Below are 22301 nucleotides of genomic sequence, written 5' to 3'. Positions count from 1 at the left end.
CAATATTACTGCTCATAAATGTTATTTCACATTTGCTTTGAAATGCGAACAACAAATGTCTGAAGGTGATACCAAATTTTTGATTTGTTGGATGCCGATTCTTTCAGACCTGCAGATAAATATAACAGATGTTGCTTCACAAGGTAGCTTTGTTAGTTCCAACAGCCTGGCCAAAGAATGTATAAAAGGTTTTCAGCTTCTAGAGGAATGTAAATTCTTATATCTGAGTCACACAAGTTCTGTGGTCCTGGTGGTGAAACATTCCTGCTGAACTGTCCCTATTGATCAGAACACATGCAAGTGATGGGAAACCTGTAGCTCTTTAGGTGTTGGTGAACTACAGCTCCCAAGCTCCCAACATTCCTTGCAGTTAACCATACCACCTGAGGCTGATGGGAATCCAACCACATCTGGAGGGTCACAGATTTCCCACCCTAGGCAAATGGAAAGCCTTCAGACATACTGTGTAGTGTGCTGCAAACCTGGAAAACACCAACCAAATGACTTTTATGACTTGAAGTAGGAGTTTTCTAACAGGGGTCTTGTGTTTTGCAAAAGAGAGCCCTCCCGGAAAATGTATTTCTAAAAATCTTCTGTAAATCCTTCATGAAAACATGTGTTTAGAAAAGATGTGTAGATGTTTTAAGCCGAGTGACACTGTGCTGCGATGGAGAACAGTTGCAATTTGGGGGTGGGGGAAAAGCCTAACATTGTGGGTTCATTCTCAAGAATATGTAGGTAGAATATTGTTACAAAAGCATCTGCACAAAGGTTTGCATGTTCTGCAGAAGAACAACGTTGGGGCAGCCCTAAGAGGAGAGCCTTCTACAAAGATCCTTGTTTGCTCACTGCTAGTAAAATAATAAAGGAAACTACTCAGTTCAAGGGAGACAGATATTCTTTCATTGTTTCCATTACTCTTGCGCTAAAATTCACCGACTTCCCCAGTAAACAGGTATATAGTTTTCAGTTGGCCTGTTAAAACTGTTAAGGCCTGATTCATCGTTGGTGCCATATAGATATAGATCACTGGGTTATGAAATGTTTGTGCTGACTGCACTGAAAAGTTTTGGCTTGGATCCTAACATAATTTAGCTTAAGGAAGTTCATGGAAGGAAAATACTCTGTCCCCACCTCACAGCAGCAGCCCCTGCACCCTGCCTCACATTGCTCAGGAAGGTACCCCCACCCACCCTACCAAAATGCTTTTCTGGGGTCACAGATGGTCTGGAGGAAGGAATAGTAAACTTTCCTTCTAGGAACTTCCTTGTTAACACACTTCATAATCCAAGCGATTGTGGGGGACCTATTATGGAAGCTTGATAGCTGGAGACTCATTAACAAAGCTTACCCCTTTATCTTTGAACAGCCAATTAACCATCCCTATCAGTAAAAGGAAAATAGTTTTGCAACTTGCGAACATGGTTGTTGTGGGATTAGATTCTGCAGCGTTTGGGTCAATTCTTTAAATTGCATTAAATTATTTACCACCGCCGGTCGTTTCTTTTGCTAGCACTAGTTTATATGGGCATGCCTCAGTACACTGCTCCTGTGTAAGTAACATCCCCAATGCCAGAACTGTTTATCTCTGTTATGGAAGAAATACTTGCTTCCCAGTTTAAATGAAATCATTTTACTTAAATATGGCTTGTGCTGGGTGATCAGTTGAATGGCTGCTGTCATTCAGCAGAGGCTGCAGTGTGTTCTGAGTGGCAGCGGCGTAGCGTGGGTTGTCAGCACCCGGGGCAAGGCAAGTAATTTGCGCCCCCTAACCCGTGGATTTGCGCCCCCTAACCTGTGGATTTGCGCCCCCTAACCCGTGGATTTGCCCTAACCCCAGATGTTGCGCCCGGTGCGGCCGGCCCCCCCTGCACCCCCCACGCTACGCCACTGCTGAGTGGTACAATGTTTTTGGCTAGAAGATTGCAATCTGGGCATTGTTCCCTTGTAGGTGTTCATGGGTGAATAATGTTCTAAAGCAAGAATATATTTTTCTTGTCTTGTTGTACTATATTTGCACTAAAGTGTGTTCATCAATGAACAAAAATGGGAGAAAGCAGAATCCTGATCAAGTTGCAGTTGAAACACAAGTGTGAAGCCACAATATTTGAAACTTTGTGTCTGATATTGCGCTACAATATATCTTGCATATTTTCTCTCCCTTCTTGGAAATAGGGGTTTGATCTAGTGCATAAATATCCAAATGGAGAATTATGTTGAAACCCTATGCACGCACCCCCCCCCCCATTTCATATGGGTGTCTACATCCATGCCCTTTACTTTTGCAATGTAGCAAATAAAAACACCCTTCTAAAATACTGCAAGTACAGTGCTAGCATTGATGGACCGTTGGGAAGAAAATACAGGGGAAGCAATACATGAACTGCATGTGTGTATTGGTCAGAGACTCTTCATGGCTTCATCAAGCACAGTTTTCAGATATAACATCACTGCATTTCTGCCATAGGTTTCTTATCACTTTAAAATCGCAAAGCAATGCGAAATGTATGCTTAGAGAAGTGCATATGAAGTCGACCAAAAGGCATGCTGTGCTGTTAGCAAAAGAAAAAGGTCAGACAAACACTCTATGCACCTGTGGGGTATTGATTTACTAGATAGGAGATATGTACACATATAAACATTGCCTGGTGTCACCTGCCAGCTCATTACATTGGAAATGAATGTCTTGAAACAGATGAAACATGATAATTTGGCAGCAGAAACCCTTCCTATACGGAGCAGCATTTCAGCACTGCTATCTCTTGTGCCTTTTCCTGCTGCTTCAAAGCACCTGTGTCTTACATGGTTAGTATTTTTTAAAATAATAAAAAAAAATACTAAAATACTAAAGATATATATATGTTTAGAGTAAAACAATGAGCAACCACCTGGAAGATTTTCACCCAGGCTGAAATTACAGAACTCAACATTTTTGCAAACATAGCACCACTGTAAATGAAATTAAGTTTAACATTATTTTTGAGAGTTCTTAAAACATTTATTTTTAAAGCATCGTTCTTACCACTTGCATTTACTGACCTTCAGTTCTTATTCAAAAGACTTTTCCCAGAGGATTTGTTGCCAGTTACCAGAATTTTTGAAAAGATTTTATCCACAGCGTAGATGGAATTCCATCACCAGTTCTCTCGGAAGACTGATTTCTCAAGAGAATCCATCAGGCAATAAAGCATCTGGCTGTTTCTTACTGCACTTCTTTCCTTCCTTATTGTTCATTCTTCTAACCAAAGGCCATGGATGTTGGTGCAGATGAGAGTACTTCTATTTTTCTGCTGCAGCTGTAAGAACTGCTGCCTTGAGCCCAAGTTGCACAGTGGGGTTAAGAGACTCTTAAAGTTGCACAACATCCTAGTCATGCTTGTATGTCTTTTACTTGAAGTCTCACTGCATCATGGGAGTTGTAGTCTCACTTCCTCTCCAGCTTTGAGAGGAAGCTAATATTTCCAGTGACAGAGGAGGAAGGAGCCAGAGCAGCAGGGTAGGTTCCCTTTCTTTATGTCTAATAAAATACTCTTTATCTTTCCCTCTTTTCCCACTTGCTCTCTTTTTCAATAGGAGGGAAGCAATCTGTGTGGTATGCTTTGCCTAGTTTGAGACTTTATGCAATGCATGAGCAGTTTGTTCACTGTTTTCCCTGTTCACTCCTATTCCTTAACTCTTTCCCAGTCAGCTATTTGGAGAGGGATGGGAAGAGCTGGGCATGCACATAAAAGTTTCAGTAACCAGTTTTCATTCTTCAAGAACACTTTTCTTCTCCCTTGGCTAATTAGCTGTGGCATGATAACAATCCTAGCTATGCCTCCCAGAAATCAATTAAACTTACTCCCAGGTAAGTGGCGTTCAGATTGCAGCCTGATTCAGTAGTGAACAAGGGCATGGCCAATGCAGCATAAACAATGTGCAAGAATATTATTGATCACCGCAAAACTTGGGTTGGCATAGCATCTAAACAAGGTTGTTCCACCCAGGAGGGCTATTGCATTGATGCCCTATCTGTGGGCTTTCTGGACGCATCTGATTGGCCAATGTGTACTGAGACTGAGTGTATGCTGGCAAGATGTAGTGCGCTGTGTGGTCCTGCCACTGAAAAATGGTAATACCCTTTCAGATCTGTTACAGGACGGGGCTGAGGAAACTATTGATGTGAAGACAGATGTGAAGACAGCATTTGCAGGTTAGAACAACTCTTCTGCTCCTTTGCCTTTGCTTATATAGTATTAATATTTAGGCCACTGATGCCATGTCATCCATGATGTAACAGAGGAATAGGATGGTGTAACTCTGCCTTGCTTGGTTCATTTTCTCTTTGACTATATTTTCAGTACATTTTTTTTTCTATTTGGGCCAGAGTGTACCCCCAACATTTCTGTAGCTACTTCTCTTCAAGATGCACTTAAAACTGTCTTTTAGTACAGCTATCCTGGTGTGCTTATTAGCTCCATACTGTGCAGTTTTGGGGCTTGTGCCAGCATTCCTCGCTTTTTGCTATCCTAATTCTTCCCATTTTAATTTCTTTGCAGACCAAGATCTGAAGGAGTTCCTGATGCAGAGTTCCCTGGTTGTTCTTGTAAAAATGTTAATGTCTAATAACTAGGTGTTTGTAAATAAATCATCATAGTAGTAGAATAGCACTAGAAATAATATTTAAAGCTCAATGATTTTTTTTATGATGGCTAATAAAGTTGTTGAAATAAAGTGTGCTTGTTTGCATGATGGTGGTGGCACTGGACGAGGCAAGATCCTTTTGGACTGTTTTTTTGTTCTTGCTAACTGAGAGAAGTAGCATGGTATCTCTTACACGCTCTGACAAAAGTGGGATATGAGGTAGCTGCACCCGCCCTGTCCTGATTCTTTCTTTGTCATTAAAGCAGGGGGGCGGGGAGGCCAAATGGGGCTTCAAATTTGATATTCTATGGGTGTTTGTTTGAGGGGCGAACCAGACCAGGACATGAAAGGGTGAGGGACCTTATAGCTACCTCCTTGCACTTCTGGCAGCTGCCCAACGCCACTCATTTCCCCCACACATCACGTCAGCGGGAGTGTGGGTTGAGCTTGTGGGACCCTGTCCCCCTCTTGCATATCTCTTTCTTAAAATCGTGTTAAAATCATGCACCAATGGTATGGGATGGCTGACGCTTTTGCTCATGGTTCCTTGTCCTACTCTGCCATCTGATGCACTAAGCTCTCACCCTCTGCTTGCAGATTCCATTGTCTGCTTCAAGGTACGGCTCTCCTGATGTATATTGAGGTGACAATCTGGCCTTTATAGAAAGAAAGCTCAGTGGGCAGAGCACACGCAGAAGGTCCTCGGTCCAGTCCCCAGAAGCGCCATGCTGGGCTTGGAAATGACCCTACTGGAAGCTCCGGAGAGTTGCTGTCAGCCAGTGTAGATGATATTGAACTAGATCAGCGGTTCTCAACCTGTGGGTCCCCAGATGTTGTTGGACTACAACTCCCATCATCCCTGAGCTCTGGCCTTGGTAGCTAGGGGTGATGGGAGTTGTAGTTCAACAACATCTGGGGACCCACAGGTTGAGAAAGGCTGAACTAGATGGACCTAAGAGCCCGACTCGGCTTCCTACCCTGAAGCCCTCTTTGGGATTCATAGCCCTGAAGGAGTTGCAAGGGTGTGCCTTATTTCTGCTCCTCATGCTGCATGGCTCCCTCTAGCTTGCTTGTGCTCTTCTGTAGCTTCTATAGCAGGGAGCCTTTGCTACACACGGAGGCTCCCTGCATGGTTGAGAACCCCAGGAGATCAGGTTGTCGATTACAGGCCTCATTTTGTGCTTCCATGACTGTAACACATCTGTGGGGGACCTCAGGCCTGAGAGTCAAATGCAGCCCTTCAAGCCTTTATCTGGTGCTTCGAACTTGCTCCCTGCTTCGCAACCTAGATTTTCTTCTTGGCTGGAATATGCATCTGATTATGCCTCTTGCTTGTCTAGATGTGTGTGCGCACGTGTGTGTGTGTGTGCAGAAATGACACTACTGCACAAAGGTAAAATAGCCATCAGCTGCTCCACACACTTTTCCGCCTGCCCACCCCCTCACCACTGGAATGTGACCCTCAGAATGTTGCCCAGAAGGGAATGTCACCCTCAGGCTGAAAAATGTTCCCCATCCCTGCTGTAATGTCTGAAGGATCACATCAGTCTTGGTTGCAGTCTCTCCCTAATACTTGTTAGCTAAATAACTTTCCACAGTGTTTAGTTAAAGCACTTGGCGCTGATCATCTGTGTTTGTCTCGGCAGCAATGAGGAGGCTCCTTACCCACCTCCTGCTTCCATAGATCTCTAAGCTGGTATAGCAACATACTTTCTTTACCAGTTGGTCTGATGATACAGATCATGGGCTTGCCAATTGGTTCCATGCACACTGTGGACACACGGCTTGCTTGCTGGATGGCTTGTTTCTCTGCACTGGGAAGCAAAGGAGAACCGTTTGCCCTGATGAAGGATAAGCATCCTGTAGCTCAGTGTCTACCCATCGCAGGGCTTCTCCCTCGCCTTGTGTAAGGGGAAAGAAATCTGTGCTTGGCTGGCTCAACAGCTGGCTTGCTTGCTTCCTGGTTTCTCCTCATGGTGATTTCTGTTGCCGCTGTGAGATGACTGTGTGTTCTGGTTAGGTCCTGAACAACAGCTCACTTTAGGCTTGTAGTTACTGGTTCCTTTGAGTCTCTTCTTGTTCTGTCAGCAGGCACACTTAGGCACCCTGTCTGTCCGGGCCTTGCTGGTGAGGATGGTGGTGGAGGAGGACTTAGACTACACCTGCTAAATCATAGTTGTGGGCCTGATGGTATTTCCTTCCTTTGTAACCAGCGTAGGTTTCTGAAACAGCTGTGTATTGTGGTTGAACCCATCTCTTCACGGGTGCCATTTTGGAGCATCTCATTTGTTTTTCCCCAACTCAAACTCAAACTCAAACTTTAATTCATAAATAGATTACTTCAACCAGCTCCAAAGTTGCTTGAGCGCCACTCCTTGATCAAACATTTCCTCTTATCCTGACACAATCTGATGCCATAACACAGGGATGGCTGTGTTGCTCCCATCATTGCCAAAAGGTTTTGCATGTCTCTGCCCCAACCCTGTTCTTCTCTCAGCTATATCTCATAATAATCAATCAAAATATTTATTACTGTCAATCAACCATTATTGAAAATATAATAATCCAGAGAGGGACCATCAAAGATCTTGCATTGCTATCAGTTGTGTGAATGCCGTTAGAAGTGTAAATTACTTAGCACTGAACAGAGCTGCTGAAGAACCAGATTTTTCATGAAGTGTGTGAATCTTTTAAACACTTAAAGAGGTATTCAGAAAAATAACCCACAAATCCCTTTTTATGTATTTTGTGTGTTTATACTAAGTGTTCTGTTATGCCAGCCCATTTGGCTAGAATTGCTGTGGGCAAACAGTCCATTTTCTTTAGAAGACGTTGGCTAGAGACAGATTCCTTTGACTCGCACTAAAATCTGCTTACCTAGTGGGAAGTGTTTCATCATGCCACTGTCTCTGGCTATAGAGATAATAAATGCTTCATAGGATCCAGCAATTGGAGACGAACTAGGGAAATCTGTTGCGTTTGTTTCTTGCAACAGAATCCACTAGATGGTGCCATAAATAGACACATTGCTGGAAGTTCCATTCATTGTTTGTGTATCACACAATTACACACCCCATATGTGTGTATATGTGTTTGTGTGTGGAAGTTGCATAAATATGTAATATGCATAAATTAAAGATATTTAATTATCTGATACAGTCCTCAGTGAAGATAGTGGACGCGCTATTGCTTTGGATATGCTTGCCATTTTTTGTCTTGTCACAAGTCTCGAGATTTCCTGAGTGTTTGCCTTATCCTAAATAAGAACACCTAAATACTGCTTGTAGTTACCAAATATCCTAGATTTATTCTATAGCCCCCCCCCATTCCCAAGAACTATGAGTGGATAAAAAGAAAGAAATGTAACATGCTGAAGTTACCACTCTGCTGTTTGAACAAGGCTTATGTATTGTTAAGACAGAGGTCTTAACTCAGTCTCAGGAAGGCAAAATGAGGCGGAAGTTATGGTTCCAAGGTGTACAGAGCTTTATAGGAGGAGAAACAAATGAATGCTCCTGAAATATGTTGTTCTACCTTAGTCTTTATCATCTGGATGTTTTAGGCAGTCATCAAGAATGGCACCAGGTATGGCCCAATAGACTATTAAGTCTACCATAGTTGATAAGCCCATCGATAGCAGGTGTTCCTTATGAATTTCCAAGCACATTTGTCACCAGAGGCAAAAGTAACTTAGAAGTTATTTTTTCAACTCTTTTTGATCTAATCAGTCCTGTAAGGCTACTAAAGGTTCAAGAGGCTTGTGAAGAAGCTGAGCTTTGTTGCAAAGTCCATAGCTCTTGTACAGTTTGATTGCCAGAAGTATCAAAACATTTAAGACGAAACTTTGACAAATTTGGTAGATTGGTTTTAAGATTAGGTGTCTTCTTGGGGACAGGAAGACTGACATGTGTGCATCTGGGAAGGTGTGTTGTAGTTCCCTTGAGCTCATCCATGCCACTGCAACCCGCCCCCTTCACATACTGTGGATGGAAACATCCAAACTTATGTTTCCATTTATGCATTGTGTGAATGATGGGGAGGGATAGAGCACATGGGAAGGGTAGGGTAAACAAGTCTTGAGATGGGGCAGGTAGCCCAAGTTACTGGATAGGCTCATCTCTGCATGGCATCTCTCTGTCCAACAAAATAAGAGTTTACCAATAGCTACTGATGAAAGTGCATGTCTGTGTGTCCCCCCCTGCCTCCAGTGGTCCTATTGTTCTGGCAGGCAACAGCATCTTCTAAGTTGCTCACTATTGTCCAACCTTTTTGTCATCAGATAGTGACTCCATTCATTTCCCACAGCCAATGACTGGCTGCCTTCGCAACACACCTGATAAGCCTGTGCTTGATTGGATGCCTGGCAAACTTGAAGTCAATCTGTTCTAGCTTGTGTCCAATTAGCAGGCATCCTTTTTGAGTGCCTGAACTCTGTGCTGAATTAAACTCTTGTGCTTTTGCTTTTCCATGCAGGACTCTGTTAAATGGCTTCCCAAGTCTCCTAAGCTACATGGCAGTCATAACTGGAATTCCCAGGGTTCTCGCTGGGGCTCTTTGAAGGGAAAGGAGAATGTCCAAGGGTGCAGTCTGTACAAATTCAACTCGTCCAATGAAAAATGGAAGGAAGGGCGGATCAGCCCCGAACAAGAAGCTGAGGAGCTGGAGGATCCTGATGAGGATGTAAGTGCCAATCCAGCAAAAGATATGCTGCACCCTCCTGCAGCCATATTCAGGTTGAGGAAATCAAAGAAAAGAACCAAGGAGAGAAAAAAGAAATTATGCTGGCTAATGTTGTAGATTCTGAATGTTATTGGTAATAACATTCACAGATTTTCTAGCAGTATGATAGCCCTTGAACTCATTGAAATCAGTCCAATACTCATTTACATGATTGCTGCATATCAGAAGTAGCTGAAAAAATAATGAGAAGTTTGAAGGGCAAAAGAACAAGAGATTCTGGAACAGGAAATAGAGGTTTTGGTGTGTGAGAGAAACTGGGTGGTTTTCATCTACATTTTACACATTGAAATTAATGGACCTAACTTATGTTCATTATTTCAATGGGTCTATGCTGAGTAAAATTCACTAGTTTATTTTGACATATGTCAACTATCCCTAGTGTATGTCCAGAACAGACAATTTTGTTCTTCAGATTTTCTCAGGATGAACTGTACAATGCTGATCTTCACTGTTGACTGATAATCTTCGGATTTTCACAGCAATATAAATTTACATTTAGACATCTGAGTTGCTGTCAGAAACTGTTGATTTCAGTGCTTGAGCTGAGATTCTCTGGATTTGTGGAAAACATATAATCCTGGCTGTACCTTCAGAAGTGAGAGTGAAGCTACACAAGCAGCTCTGTCTGCCTTTCGTGCCTTTTCACATTTACTGTGGTCTGGTTCACACATAAAGCTAAGCCATGGTTTGTTTGTTTGTTTGTTTGTTTGTTTGGTTAAATTTGCACAGGAGCCTATATCGAAATTCTCTGGGAGTCTCTTTGACTCTGGAGACAACCTTCGAGATCAAAGAAATGCTAGAGTCACTTTTCAACAGGAAAGGCAAAAAGTGGCAACCAAGTCGAAACCCTTCCCAGTGGCCAACAGCAAACCACAGGTTCCGGTTGCAGCTGCAAACAGCTTCCCGACGGATGGCAACAGGTTTTCAAAGGAAAGCAAGGAGCAGATCCCAGGAGCTGCAGATACAACACAGCCACCCTTGAAGGTAACCCATGAGCATGAAGAAGCATTTGCCTCTTGGCTCTGCTTTCTGGAATGGAATGCTAATAAATGGAACAGTCTGTGTTCATTAGCTCCCGCTCCAGCGGGAGGTAAACGGCGTTTCCATGTGCTGCTCTGGTTCACCAGAAGTGGCTTAGTCATGCTGGCCACATGACCCAGAAACTGTACGCCGGCTCCCTCGGCCAATAAAGTGAGATGAGCGCTGCAACCCCAGAGTCGTCCGTAACTGGACCTAATGGTCAGGGGTCCCTTTACCTTTACCTTCCTAGGTCCCTAGAGTAGGCCCACACTCTCAGTTACTTTTATACAAGGCAATGTGCTTGAGGGAAAGGCACTCTTTCTAAGTGGAGGTAAAGAAGAATGAGGCTGAGAACCCAAAGTTGGTGAATAACTTTGGATAAGCTTAGATGCTGGTGGAGAAGTTTCCTGTTGTATGTGTTTTCGAACTGGCTTAAAATTTATCAGTGGCTTGATCTGAACGAATTGCAAGATGAAACTGTTCAGGGCACAGAGAGATGGCATGCTTATCTTGCTTATGTCTGGGAGGACTTTTCTGCTTCTGTTCTTGCACCTGGTAAAGACCCATCATTGCTTCTTGAATTAGTAGTTGCAAATCTTAGATTATGAAGCTCAGACCATATTTTCCCCCAGGGATTCCTTGTTGTACTCAACATACTACATATTACCACAGGCAAACCTTGACTGAACACCCCATCTTCAGAGCTTACTATTCTGGAGTGATTGTTCTCAGGTAGCAGCTTTCTGCATGGGTCCCAGGTATAGGACCTTTCTTGCCAAGGTCACATGTTTAAGCATCCCATGTTCTTTCTTAATTTTTTTTGTAGGGAGCTTGCCATTCTACAGCGTAGTAATGTTCTCTAGCCTAGTTTGCACACCATAGTAAGCTTAGCAACTCACCCAAACCTGGGAACACGGTTAAGGTCTCTCCTTCTCAATCACAGCCTGTAACCACAGGACAAACCCAGACTGTGGTTAACGGGAAGAGACCTGAAGCTCAATGCTGGGTTTGAACAATATATTAAGTGAACCTTAGCTTGGTGAAGGAGCAGTAAGATGGCCGCAATTTCCTCCTTGGGAGTCAGCACATTACTGTGTTCACGCTAAGCCCTGGTTTGGCTTAGCACGATGTGTGAACAAAGCCTACAGTATATATGACATTTATTACAATGAAAGTGAAGTGGATCAATCTCTGACCTTAGACTTGTCAAACTTGACCCACTGGCACTTTTGATTAATCTCTTGGAAGTAATAAATTAATAAATACTGCTTTGGCAGGAGAGGTACGAAATAAATTTGACATATAAAATGAACAACAGAAAGTTGATAAATAAAAAATTAACACAAGCCTTCCTCCGGTGTTGCAAAATACAGGGAAATAAAGATGTGAAGTGAGGGGCTGGTAGTTTAAGAGCCTGGTTTTCCAGAGTACTAAAATGAATGGACAACCTCACAGATAGAAGAAGCCTTTGCCCACTTCAAGACAGTTGCCTTAAGTGTTGGTGGAGGAGAGCAGAGCTAGTGTGCTCATCCCACCCCTATGTCTTTAAGGTAAAGGTAAAGGGACCCCTGACCATTAGGTCCAGTCATGACAGACTCTGGGGTTCCAGCGCTCATCTCGCTTTATTGGCCGAGGGAGCTGGCGTACAGCTTCTGGGTCATGTGGCCAGCATGACTAAGCCGCTTCTGGCGAACCAGAGCAGCGCACGGAAATGCTGTTTACCTTCCCGCCGGAGTGGTACCTATCTACTTGCACTTTGACGTGCTTTCGAACTGCTAGGTTGGCAGGAGCTGGGACCGAGCAATGGGAGCTCACCCCATCCCAGGGATTCGAACCACCGACCTTCTGATCGGCAAGTCCTAGGCTCTGTAGTTTAACCCACAGCGCCACCCATTTGTAATGCCTGGAGAGATCTTCCATTGATTTCTGAAGTTGCTTTGTTTCCTCCTGAGTACTTGCAATGCTTCCCAGTGGGTGGGCATCATCCTCAGAAGAAAAAACCCAGATGTGTTTGTCGGAGTGTTGGGACAGCTTTGGGCATGCAGACCTCACTGGCTTATTTTAAGCTGCACCCTATAGCAAGCCCCCTTTCCCCTGTTCACTCCTTAACTTTTCCCCAGTCAGCTATTTGGAGAGGGATGGGAAGAGCTGGGCATGCATATGGAAGTTTCAGTAACCAGTTTTCATTCTTCAAGAACACTTTTCTTCTCCCTTTGCACATACAAGCAAGCCCCACTGTAGATCTGTAGAGGATTGTGTTGTTGAATAAATTAAGGGGAAATATTCATGGATTAAGATCCCAGAAAATGTGACTTGTGTTATGCTTTCACTAATTACATTTTCTAAATAGACGAGATAGATGTAAGCTATTAAAAACAATTGTTAGAGACGTGAGTGCTAGAAATCTGTGCTTTAAACATATGCAAAGGAATAATTTGACAGCTTCTTGGTCAAACAATGCATTTTTTAAAATTGAAGCTGGCTTTGATCATTAAAAGGATTTTTTTTTTTTTTTTTACATTAGGTAAAGGTAAAGGGACCCCTGTGTAAATGTTGTGTTTTGAGCACCTAATGGTATACTACTTTGTACTGCCTAATGGCATAATTCATTTTAACTTATTGTTAAATTAAGAGGCTATCTAATAATATGGGGTTGGATCCAGACTGCCCTGCTTGATGCAGAACCATTGAAATCCATAGTCCTGATGACTAATTCTGAATCCAGACTGCCATCGCATACTGCCTACATTCGTTATGCCATCTCAAAATTAAGCTGTCAGATTGCACTCTGTGTCTTTGTGTTGACAGTTGATACAAGTTCCATTGCATTGCATCCCAGATCACAAGATGGAGGAAACTGGAGGGAGAACAGGTGGGAGGGTCAATGCTGGAGGGTTTGGGTGAATCTGCTGGGATTGTCTCCAATTCCTTTGCACTTCCTCCATGGCTTCCGTCTTCCAGGAGTCATAAACAAATATATCTTAGAATTTATTTCATGAGGCTGCCATTTATGTTGTATAAGCATTCTTCCAGTTCTGTGCCACCATGATTAAAAAAGTAATTACTGCACCACGGGCACTGCTGAGATCTCTGTTCATTTTGAACGAAACAGCATTTTCCATGTGTGTGTGTCGTGCGTGAGTTTCATTACTTGTTGCTTGCCTAATAAGAATAAATAAATGTTGTGTTTGCTTGTTAACTGGCTATTCAATATGAACTACAATTCTCTTCCAGATAACGATTACTGTGTGCAGTCAAATGGGGAGTCTTGGTATTAGCATTGCTGGTGGAAAGGGCTCATCTTCATGTAAAGAAAATGATGAGGTGCATTTCATTACTCACACATTTTCCAACTACTAATCCTTTGTTGTGAGAGACCAAAACAGTCGTCCTCCTGTCTTGCCATTGTCTCACTGGAAGTCATTACATGGCAGCCTGTCTTAATAAGAAGAGCAGAAGGATTAGCTTGTGCTGAACCCCAGAATAATCACATGAATTGCAACTTCTTGAGAGATGACTAAAATAATATTTGTTTGTTTGTTTGTATATAAAGCCCATATGTTGGAAATGCCATTACCAGTATCATTTCCCACCTTGATTCAAGGTGACTCTACTTGCTTCTATGCTAATGCAAGTATCACACCTGTTCATTTCACAATTGCTCCTTGCTCTTGGGTCAGTGTCTCCATGTCATCACGCCGAAAAACAAACGTTCTCAAATCTTGTCCCAACCCAGCACACCTGATTCTGGCCCTCTTCTTTCCCAAGTGAGTTTTTGGTTTGATCTTACTAGCCCGGGAAGGCTTGCTTCAATTTTTGTTGTTGTGCCCACCAAAATAACTGGTGTCCGTATAATTTTTAAGGCAGTTTTTTCCCTCCCTGTGAGCTTAGTAATGCGTAGCTAGCAAAATAAACTCCTAGGTCTGAAATGTCTTATTTCTCCCCAGGGAATCTTAATAGCACATGTGTCCAAAGATGGCCCACTTGACTTGGCTGGGGTACAGTCGGAAGACAAAGTTGCGGAGGTATAGAGTCTTTGCTTTCATATTTCACTTTATGAAATGCTCTCCTGGACTGCAAGGTAGGTTAGGTGGGTTATTAAAGGTCACTTAATACTGAATTAGGCTCATTAGTTGTGGCCTACCCTCTTTCAGCAGTGTATTTTAGCAGATGGCCTGTACTGAAAGAAAATTGCTCTCTTCTTCTGTGAGAAAATTTTCAATGTTGTTGCTCCTGGTTACTTTTCATAAACAAAAAAGGTGTCTAAAATGCCAATGCTAATAATAATACAGTGGTGCCCCACAAGACGAATGCCTCGCAAGACGAAAAACCCGCTAGACAAAAGGGTTTTCCGTTTTTGAGTTGCTTCGCAAGACGATTTTCCCTATGGGCTTGCTTCGCAAGACGAAAACGTCTTGCGAGTCTTGCAATTTTTTTTCCGCTTTCCCCCCTTTTTCTAAGCCGCCAAGCCGCTAATAGCCTTTTAGCCGCTAAGCCGCTAAGCCTTTAATAGCCGCTAAGCCGCTAAACCGCTAATAGCGCTAATCCGCTAAGCCGCTAATAGGGTTGTTTCGCAAGACGAAAAAACCGCTAGACAAAGAGACTTGCGGAACGGATTATTTTTGTCTTGCGAGGCACCACTGTATTATGAACCTAAGTCCAGTGCTGCCGAAGACTTAACTTTTCACCCAGACCTTTAGATGAATCTGGTGGCATGCTTCAGTTGTTGGTTGTTAGGTTCTGGGCTGCACTTCTATTTATTTTGTCCTTTCATGACGTCTCTGGTCTGTAACGTTTCTACTGTAACTTATTCTGATGTGACTTTCAATAATGAAAAGTGGGTAAGAAATTCTTTGAGTAAATAATGGCTGAGAGAGAGAAAGAGAGAGAGGTGCTTTTTTCACTTGTTGAAGAAACATTATGGTTCCAAGTTTCCTCACCTGTTTTAATAATGCCTGAAAAGTGAATTGGCTATTTTTCTTCCTTTTCTTTTTAAGGATGCCCTTATATCAGAACCCAGCACACCTGATTCTGGCCCTGTTGAGATGCCATCCAAAAGTGGACCGTTCCAGACAGTAAATCATGTTATAACAGTAAGTAATGATGGAGGAAGAGATTTATGCATTAATAGTGTCTGAAGAGGTGTCACTATTATGTTTCAGTAAAATATAGCTTAATCTCCCCTCCCCAGAAAAAAAAATCCCTGTTCTTTTTATTTATACCCACCTACCCCTGAATGGTAAGTTATCTGTCTGGTTCTTGTACTGAATTAAAAACAACCCACCAGATGTCAGTGTTAGCCTGGGCTCTTGTCAGAAGGTTTCAAAGACATCATCGACTTGGGAGAATGAACACTATTTACCAATAGTTAGAATTAGTTAACATTCTGCTTCTTCTCCCACCCCCGCAAAAAACCGTAGAAACAAATCTAAAGAAAAACAGTTGAATAGATAGTAGTGTGGAAAATCCTTCAGGCACACAGCTCTCCTCCAGAAAAATTTGGAAATATGCCCTGTTGCAAAAGCATAAAAATACTTGCTTCAGCACTTACTAGTTTAGCAAAACAGCTCAAATCTTCTCTAACTTTAATTCTGATTTATATTAGTAGATTAGCAAATATTAATACAGTCGTATCTTGGATCCTGAATACCTTGCGAGTCGAATGTTTTGGCTCCCAAACACCACAAACCCAGAAGTGAGTGTTCTGGTTTGCGAACGTTCTTTGGAACCCGAACATCTGACAGAGCTTCCGCGGCTTCTGATTGGCTGCAGGAGCTTCCTGCACTAGAAGGCCCTCGGAGCTGGACCTGTGTCTGGGCTGAACAATGGGGGTGGGCCGAGGCCATTTAGGACTTTAAAGGTCAGCACCAACACTTTGAATTGTGCTCGAAAGCGTACATTCTAAAAAATAAAATGAAAAAATCCAGCAATATAAAACCATCCACCAAAATCCCATATATAATCTGAGCACAGACCCTCTCTGGTCCCACTCCAGCCATATTTCCACTGTAGGTGGGCCTCTCCTTCCAATCTGAGGAAGAAGGATATGAGAATAGACTATTCCTAAGCTATCCAACATTTGGGGAACAGTTAAGCATTCAGAGAATATCTGGAAAATGCATGGCATTAAAATTTGCAAGGGAGATCAGCGTCAGAGGAGAGTTCTTGGCAGCAAACGAATGTTGGTTTCTAGATTCTCTTGTGCAATTCACTTCTCTTCCCTACCCCCTTCCCTGCATTCTTTTACTGTATCCAAGATACCTCGAATCATCCTAACACGCCCTTCCACTTCAGATGAAGACACGGACCAGTTAGCGCAAGACCCTGATGACTTTGAGCCCGAGGAGACGGACAATTCAGAAGGCCACCTCTATTCAGACTGTTTAAACAATGCTTTTTACCCCCCTTAATAAATTATTCTTTTTAGAAAAAAAAGTTTTTCTGTTGCATTGGATATGGTTTGTGAACTGCTCAGATTTATTCATAGTTTTAAAGGGTAGAGCTAGGTAGAATGGGATGGCCTAGGGAGTTTGCTGGCAGTAGATTCAGAGGTTTGATGGGCTAGATTACATTTGCAGGCCAGATGTTCTCCATCTCTGATTTAAGCCAATACAACGGAATTGAATTTCAGCAGCCCAAAATCTGCTGGTATGCTCAATTAATATGCCTTGAATTGTGCTTGGACTGGGATTTATAAAAACTGAAATACAGAGTGAAGAGAATCATAGAATTGTAGGGTTAGAAGGGACCCTGGGGATCATCTAATACAGGCATAGGCAAACTTGGCCTTCCAGATGTTTTGGGACTACAACTCCTAGCATCCCTGACCACTGGTCCTGTTAGCCAGGGATGATGGGAGTTGTAGTCCCAAAAATCTGGAGGGCCGAGTTTGCCTATGCCTGATATAATCCAACCCCCTGCAATGCAGGAATCTCAACTAAAGCATCCATGACTGATGGCCATCCAACCTCAGCGTAAAAACCTCCAAGGAAGGCGAGTCTACCATCTCTTGTGGGAATCTTTTCCATTGTTGAACAGCTCTCACTATCCAAAAGTTCTTTCTGGTGTTTAGCTGGAATCTCTGTTCTTTTAACTTGAATCCATTGGTTTGGGTCCTACCCTCCAGAGCAGGAGAAAACAAGTATGTGCCATCTTCCATCTGACAGCCCATGAGATACTTGAAGATGGCTCACATATTACCTCTCATTCTCCTCTTCTCCAGGCTAAACATACACAACTTTGCTTCAAAATTCAGCTTCAAGTGATTTTAAAATGAGCTATGCTGTCATATGATGCGGGTGGCGCTGTGGGTTAAACCACAGAGCCTAGGACTTGTCGATCAGAAGGTTGGCGGTTCGAATCCCCGTGACAGGGTGAGCTCCCGTTGCTTGGTCCCTGGTCCTGCCAACCTAGCAGTTCGAAAGCATGTCAAAGTGCAACTGGATAAATAGGTACCGCTCCAGTGGGAAGGTAAACGACGTTTCCGTGTGCTGCTCTGGTTCGCCAGAAGCGGCTTAGTCATGCTGGCCACATGACCTGGAAGCTGTACGCCGGCTCCCTCGGCCAATAAAGCGAGATGAGTGCCGCAACCCCAGAGTCGGCCACTAATGGTCAGGGGTCCCTTTACCTTTTATGCTCTCATACAAAAACTTATTTCAAAGATGATTGGGAAATAATTGGAGGAAAGGCCAACAGATTTTTCTTTCAGTCATTTTATCCACACTCTCATTGATTTTCATGTCATCTTTTATGTTAAGTTTTTATCTTACCAAAATGTTGGCCTAATAAAAAAAAATATATAGGTGGCCATATTTTCACATTGTTTATGCAGGATTCTAGTATAGGAGAGATAATTGTGAATGCAGAAGACAGAGCCCCCAACATTCTTAAGAAGATTTACTTCAATCTCTCTTCATTTTCTCCGAACCAAAGGGAGATGTTCAGAGAGCTTCACAAAACACAAAAATTAAATTAGCCAATTTCACCACTACAATGACTAGATAAATACCAACATAATTCAATACTGAAAGCTGCATTTAAAAAACCCATAGCCCAGGCCCCAGAGACGAGACATTAGCAATGAGATTGCACAGCAACAGAATTAAAGGCTCATTTTAAAGGAAAATGGTCTTCAAACGCTGGTGGAACTGAGATAAAGAGAAAAGTGATCTAGACTCTGAGGACAGGGAGTTCCACATATGCGATGCTGTCCCAATGAAAGTGTCAGAAGACAATGGTACACGCAGGGGAGGCTCCATCAGATAAATAGGTGGATTCACATAGGTCTTTCAAGCCCTCGTGGCCATCATACTTGGCTGGAGTCTCCTTCTCATCAACCCTCTATCCTGATTACACAGGGTTAAAAACTGGGATTGTCCCCTGTCAAAAATTTATGATTTCTGGAATATCATGAGCAGTCCTTGCTCCTTGCAAGTAAGTTTGAGACACTTAAGATTGCCTGCTGTAAGGTTTTTTAGAGAAGAAACTGTTTTCTTTTTTATGCTAGCTGTTTCCCCCTTCAATTCTTTTCCTCTATCCCTAACCAGAACATACAGTCCATAATTTGGAAGCTGGGGTTCTTAACTGTATTCTTTTGATGATGAACAGAGCATCTCTACATCCTGCACTATAACAAACCTGATTGTTCTAAAGCCTCTTCTCAAAACAGGGCTGATGCAGGCATTAGATGAAGCCAGGGGCAGATTTAGGTTTGACGAGGCCCTAAGCTACTGAAGGAAATGGGGCCCTTTATATGTCCAGCTGTCCTCTGTCAACAACAAATTGTCACTGTTTTTTGTGTTGAATATATGCTATATGGTAATTTATGGACCTAATAGGTATCTAAAGCCATTTGCACATAACAAATAGGTGTCTATACAACACAAAACACTGTTGCTGTATGTAGGTTTTATTTTATTTGTTTTTTATCTTATATTTTGGAAATGTACATCCAGTTTTTCCCCCTTTAATTTTTTGGGGGGGCCTCCAAGAGAGTGGGGCCCCAAGCTATAGCTTGTTTAGCTTATACATAAACTCTGGCACTGGCCTTGTAGCTGCACAACCATCCATAAAAGAAGCTGAGCCATCCATCCATCAGTCCTCTGAGACGGCGGAGACTCTGCTTTTAGCTCCACTGTTTTTCTCATTTTGACCTTGTCAGCTACTCCAACTGAGAACACCCCGGGCGTGCACAGCTAATTATTTCTGAATTCCTCTGTTTGGCCCTCATATTTCTACAAGCATAGTCAGACTTCTTCCTTCAGATACTCTTCTGCCTTCTTTCCCCAAGGCAGTTCCAGATGCATGCATATTCCATACTTGAAGCCTGTTGTCGATCAAAAATGGCTTGGCATAAAGCTGTGGTCAAGTGGTTCCTCTCTGAAAAACATATTATGGATGTTTAGCACTCAAGGTTCCTGTGTTTCTGCTCCTTAGAGGCAGACGTAGTATTAGTTAGTATAAGGCATGTGACACTATTTCCCCCCACCCATTTCCCATGGCTGGTTATCTCGCCCTCCTCCGTCATATTTACAAAGCAAGCAGTATTGTCCGCAGAGCGATGGCAGCAGGTGCTGCTGTCGGAATGTGGCCTGTGATCCCTCACAATATTAGCTTCCCCCTCGTCCTCCGATTCCACGCCAGCTGAAAGGGAAGAACTGTGAAGATAACAGCAGGCTCTCCAAGTGCGTTTCATTTCCAGTGGGATACCTCTCTGCGCAGAGTTTAATTTCAGCCAAGGGGTCACCATGCCTCTGCTCAGAAACATGTTTTTGTGTCCGAACCATGTGATGTAACGAGAAATAAACAGGTCTTTGAGCACGTTCAGAGTGCATTCTCAAAACCATCCCCGGTGCTTTCAGGATTATGGAAGAGTGGTTCTTAGACATGTGATGTTTCTAGTCATTCTGAGCTATAGCATTTTCCACTTTAGGAAGTTACCACTGGCTATACTTAAAATGTTCACAAGAAAACCACAAACCGTCAACTTGGCTATTGGGTTTCTGTGATGTTTGTAAGGGTGAGAACATCCACCCAGAGTTAAGGGTGGGGAAGAAATCAAATCAGTATTTGCAGAGAGATGCAGTTGCCCCTCAAAATCCGCAAGCTCCAAATTTCACAACGCTGTTCTCGCCCCCCCAGCAAAAAAATAATTATACAAACTTGTGGATAGTCCAAAAAGATGCACACAAAAATGGATATATTAGTGAATTTAAAGTACCAAGAACAATATCTGTGAGTGTACCCATCTCAGGTGCTCAGTAGACAGAGACACACGCTCCCCAACCCAGCTTCCCATTCTTCAGTTAAAGCTTTGGAGAAGAGAACTTCATGAGATAACTTCTCCCACGGGGATTTTTCAGAGCAGGAAGTAGAGGCAGCCAAGGAGGTTGCACAGAAATGGAGAAAGCTTAATGGAAAGAAGGACACAGTCACTGCTCACAGGCACCTCACAAGAATACGGTAAGCCCACCAAAATTCTTAAGTTCCCCAAGAAAGAGGAAAAATAAAAATAAAACGGAAGACTCTTTGGCAGGGGAAGAAAAGTTCTGAGCAATTGGAGGACAGGATTCAGCACAGCATTAAGGGATTATTATTATTATTATTATTATTATTATTATTATTGTTATTATTATTTGCTTTTTGTGACAGTACTCACCGGTACAGAGTATGCACAAACCTTTTTTCACAGCCCAGGACAGACATTTTGTGCCGGCACCATAGTCCAGTGGTCAGTATATGAATACTGGTACCTCATTTTCCACCGAAAAATCTGCTCCCCTTCTTCTTCAGATGTATTAGGCACTTGTCACCTAAAAGGTCTCTAAGCAGCTGACTTTTTAAAAGATAACTACATTATACCTTTGCAAATTCATAGAAAACATGAACATGCTCATAGAGAGACCCACAATCCAAATTCATGTCCAAAAACAAAACACTGTCAGGTTGGGTTTTGCAAGAAATAGCAGGGAAGTGACCTACCTAAAAAGAAAAGAAAAATGAATTATTTCAATGAAAGCATGTAGTTTACTACACATTAATAATCTGAGACATCATATTATCTGGAGTGAAGCTATGGGGGATTAAAAACAAAAACAAACACACACCCACACCCACACACACCACGATTTTTAAAAATTTCTTTTTGAATTGGCATCTAGTAGGTTGAACACACGTTTGGTTTAAATATGACACTGTTCACTTTTCACTGCCCTGTTAATAGCAGTCATAAGTGTACAAAAATAGGGCATGAGAGACTCGCAGGCGCTTTTAGTGCAATGTGTGAAAACACCCTCAGACAAGTTGTTCCTGCTACTGGGCATGCTCTCCTACTACTGGCTGCTAGCTGTTGCCCAAATGGCTCTGAACCACTTCCAAGGCAGCCCTGCTTTCGTTGGTGTAGCAACCAAAGGGTGTGTTGTTGTTGTGAACCTAGGAATCCCGCTCTGTGCGCCAGGGAATGATCCCCCTCCCAGCAGAGTTACTAATATTGGACTGCTGACTTTTATCAGCCATGAACTGCTGCCAGGTTATTCTTCTACAACTAACTAGACATCAGAGCCTGCATCCCATGCTATGCAAAAGGCTTTGTGTGTGTGTCTGTACATATTCAATAAAATACTACTAAACCAAATCTCAAATGTTTTATTATAGGTTGTCCCAAATACAAAGGGAGATGTTTTGTAATTATGAAGTGACCTTTGAAAGATTTGGGAATGGTTTTCTAAGATTTAAACGCCTGTTCTGAAGTGTAAAACACGCTTTTAAAAATGTAATTAAATCTTGTTTTTTTTATTTATATAGCACCATTGATGTGCCACGGTGTTTTACAGAATGCCTTGTCTTGAGCTGCTTACAGTCTACCATTCATTACTAAGGAGACCAAGAGTGGGAGGGATATTAGGATAACAGAAGGAAGC

General features: G+C 42.6%; 1 protein-coding gene and 1 long non-coding RNA gene across 4 annotated transcripts; one reads left to right on the top strand and one right to left on the bottom strand.

Annotated features, from left to right (window-relative positions):
* Positions 1-34: 34 nt before the first annotated feature.
* On the top strand, positions 35-16811 carry LOC144327299 (uncharacterized). 3 transcript variants are annotated; one of them, XM_077926321.1, is made up of 6 exons: positions 35-9303; positions 10093-10347; positions 13618-13707; positions 14331-14408; positions 15381-15476; positions 16641-16811. In XM_077926321.1, the coding sequence occupies exons 1-6, from the start codon at positions 9091-9093 to the stop codon at positions 16791-16793; spliced, it is 885 nt and encodes a 294-aa protein (XP_077782447.1). In that variant the 5' UTR covers positions 35-9090; the 3' UTR covers positions 16794-16811. The 3 variants fall into 3 exon arrangements, with proteins under 3 accessions (XP_077782447.1, XP_077782449.1, XP_077782448.1); XM_077926323.1 differs by having other exon boundaries at positions 16678-16789; XM_077926322.1 differs by lacking the exon at positions 13618-13707.
* A 2548-nt stretch (positions 16812-19359) lies between these two features.
* On the bottom strand, positions 19360-21726 carry LOC144327163 (uncharacterized). Its single transcript, XR_013392075.1, has 3 exons — positions 21505-21726; positions 21041-21363; positions 19360-19761 (listed from the first exon to the last, which is right to left on the bottom strand). It is a non-coding gene; the product is annotated as an uncharacterized LOC144327163 (long non-coding RNA).
* Between the last annotated feature and the right edge of the window lie 575 nt (positions 21727-22301).

This window comes from Podarcis muralis, chromosome 3 (genome assembly GCF_964188315.1).
Source record: "Podarcis muralis chromosome 3, rPodMur119.hap1.1, whole genome shotgun sequence".
Taxonomy (NCBI): domain Eukaryota; kingdom Metazoa; phylum Chordata; class Lepidosauria; order Squamata; family Lacertidae; genus Podarcis; species Podarcis muralis.
This window is presented reverse-complemented; position numbering and strand designations above follow the sequence as displayed.

What these genes read in the sequence shown, in the direction of transcription:
- LOC144327299 (XM_077926321.1), top strand. Translation starts at nt 9,091, where the DNA reads ATGCAGGACTCTGTTAAATGGCTTCCCAAGTCTCCTAAGCTACATGGC. An exon ending in CATGTAAAGAAAATGATGAG is followed by an intron (nt 13,708 to 14,330) that starts GTGCATTTCATT and finishes ATTTCTCCCCAG; the next exon opens with GGAATCTTAATAGCACATGT. An exon ending in CAGTAAATCATGTTATAACA is followed by an intron (nt 15,477 to 16,640) that starts GTAAGTAATGAT and finishes ACTGTATCCAAG; the next exon opens with ATACCTCGAATCATCCTAAC.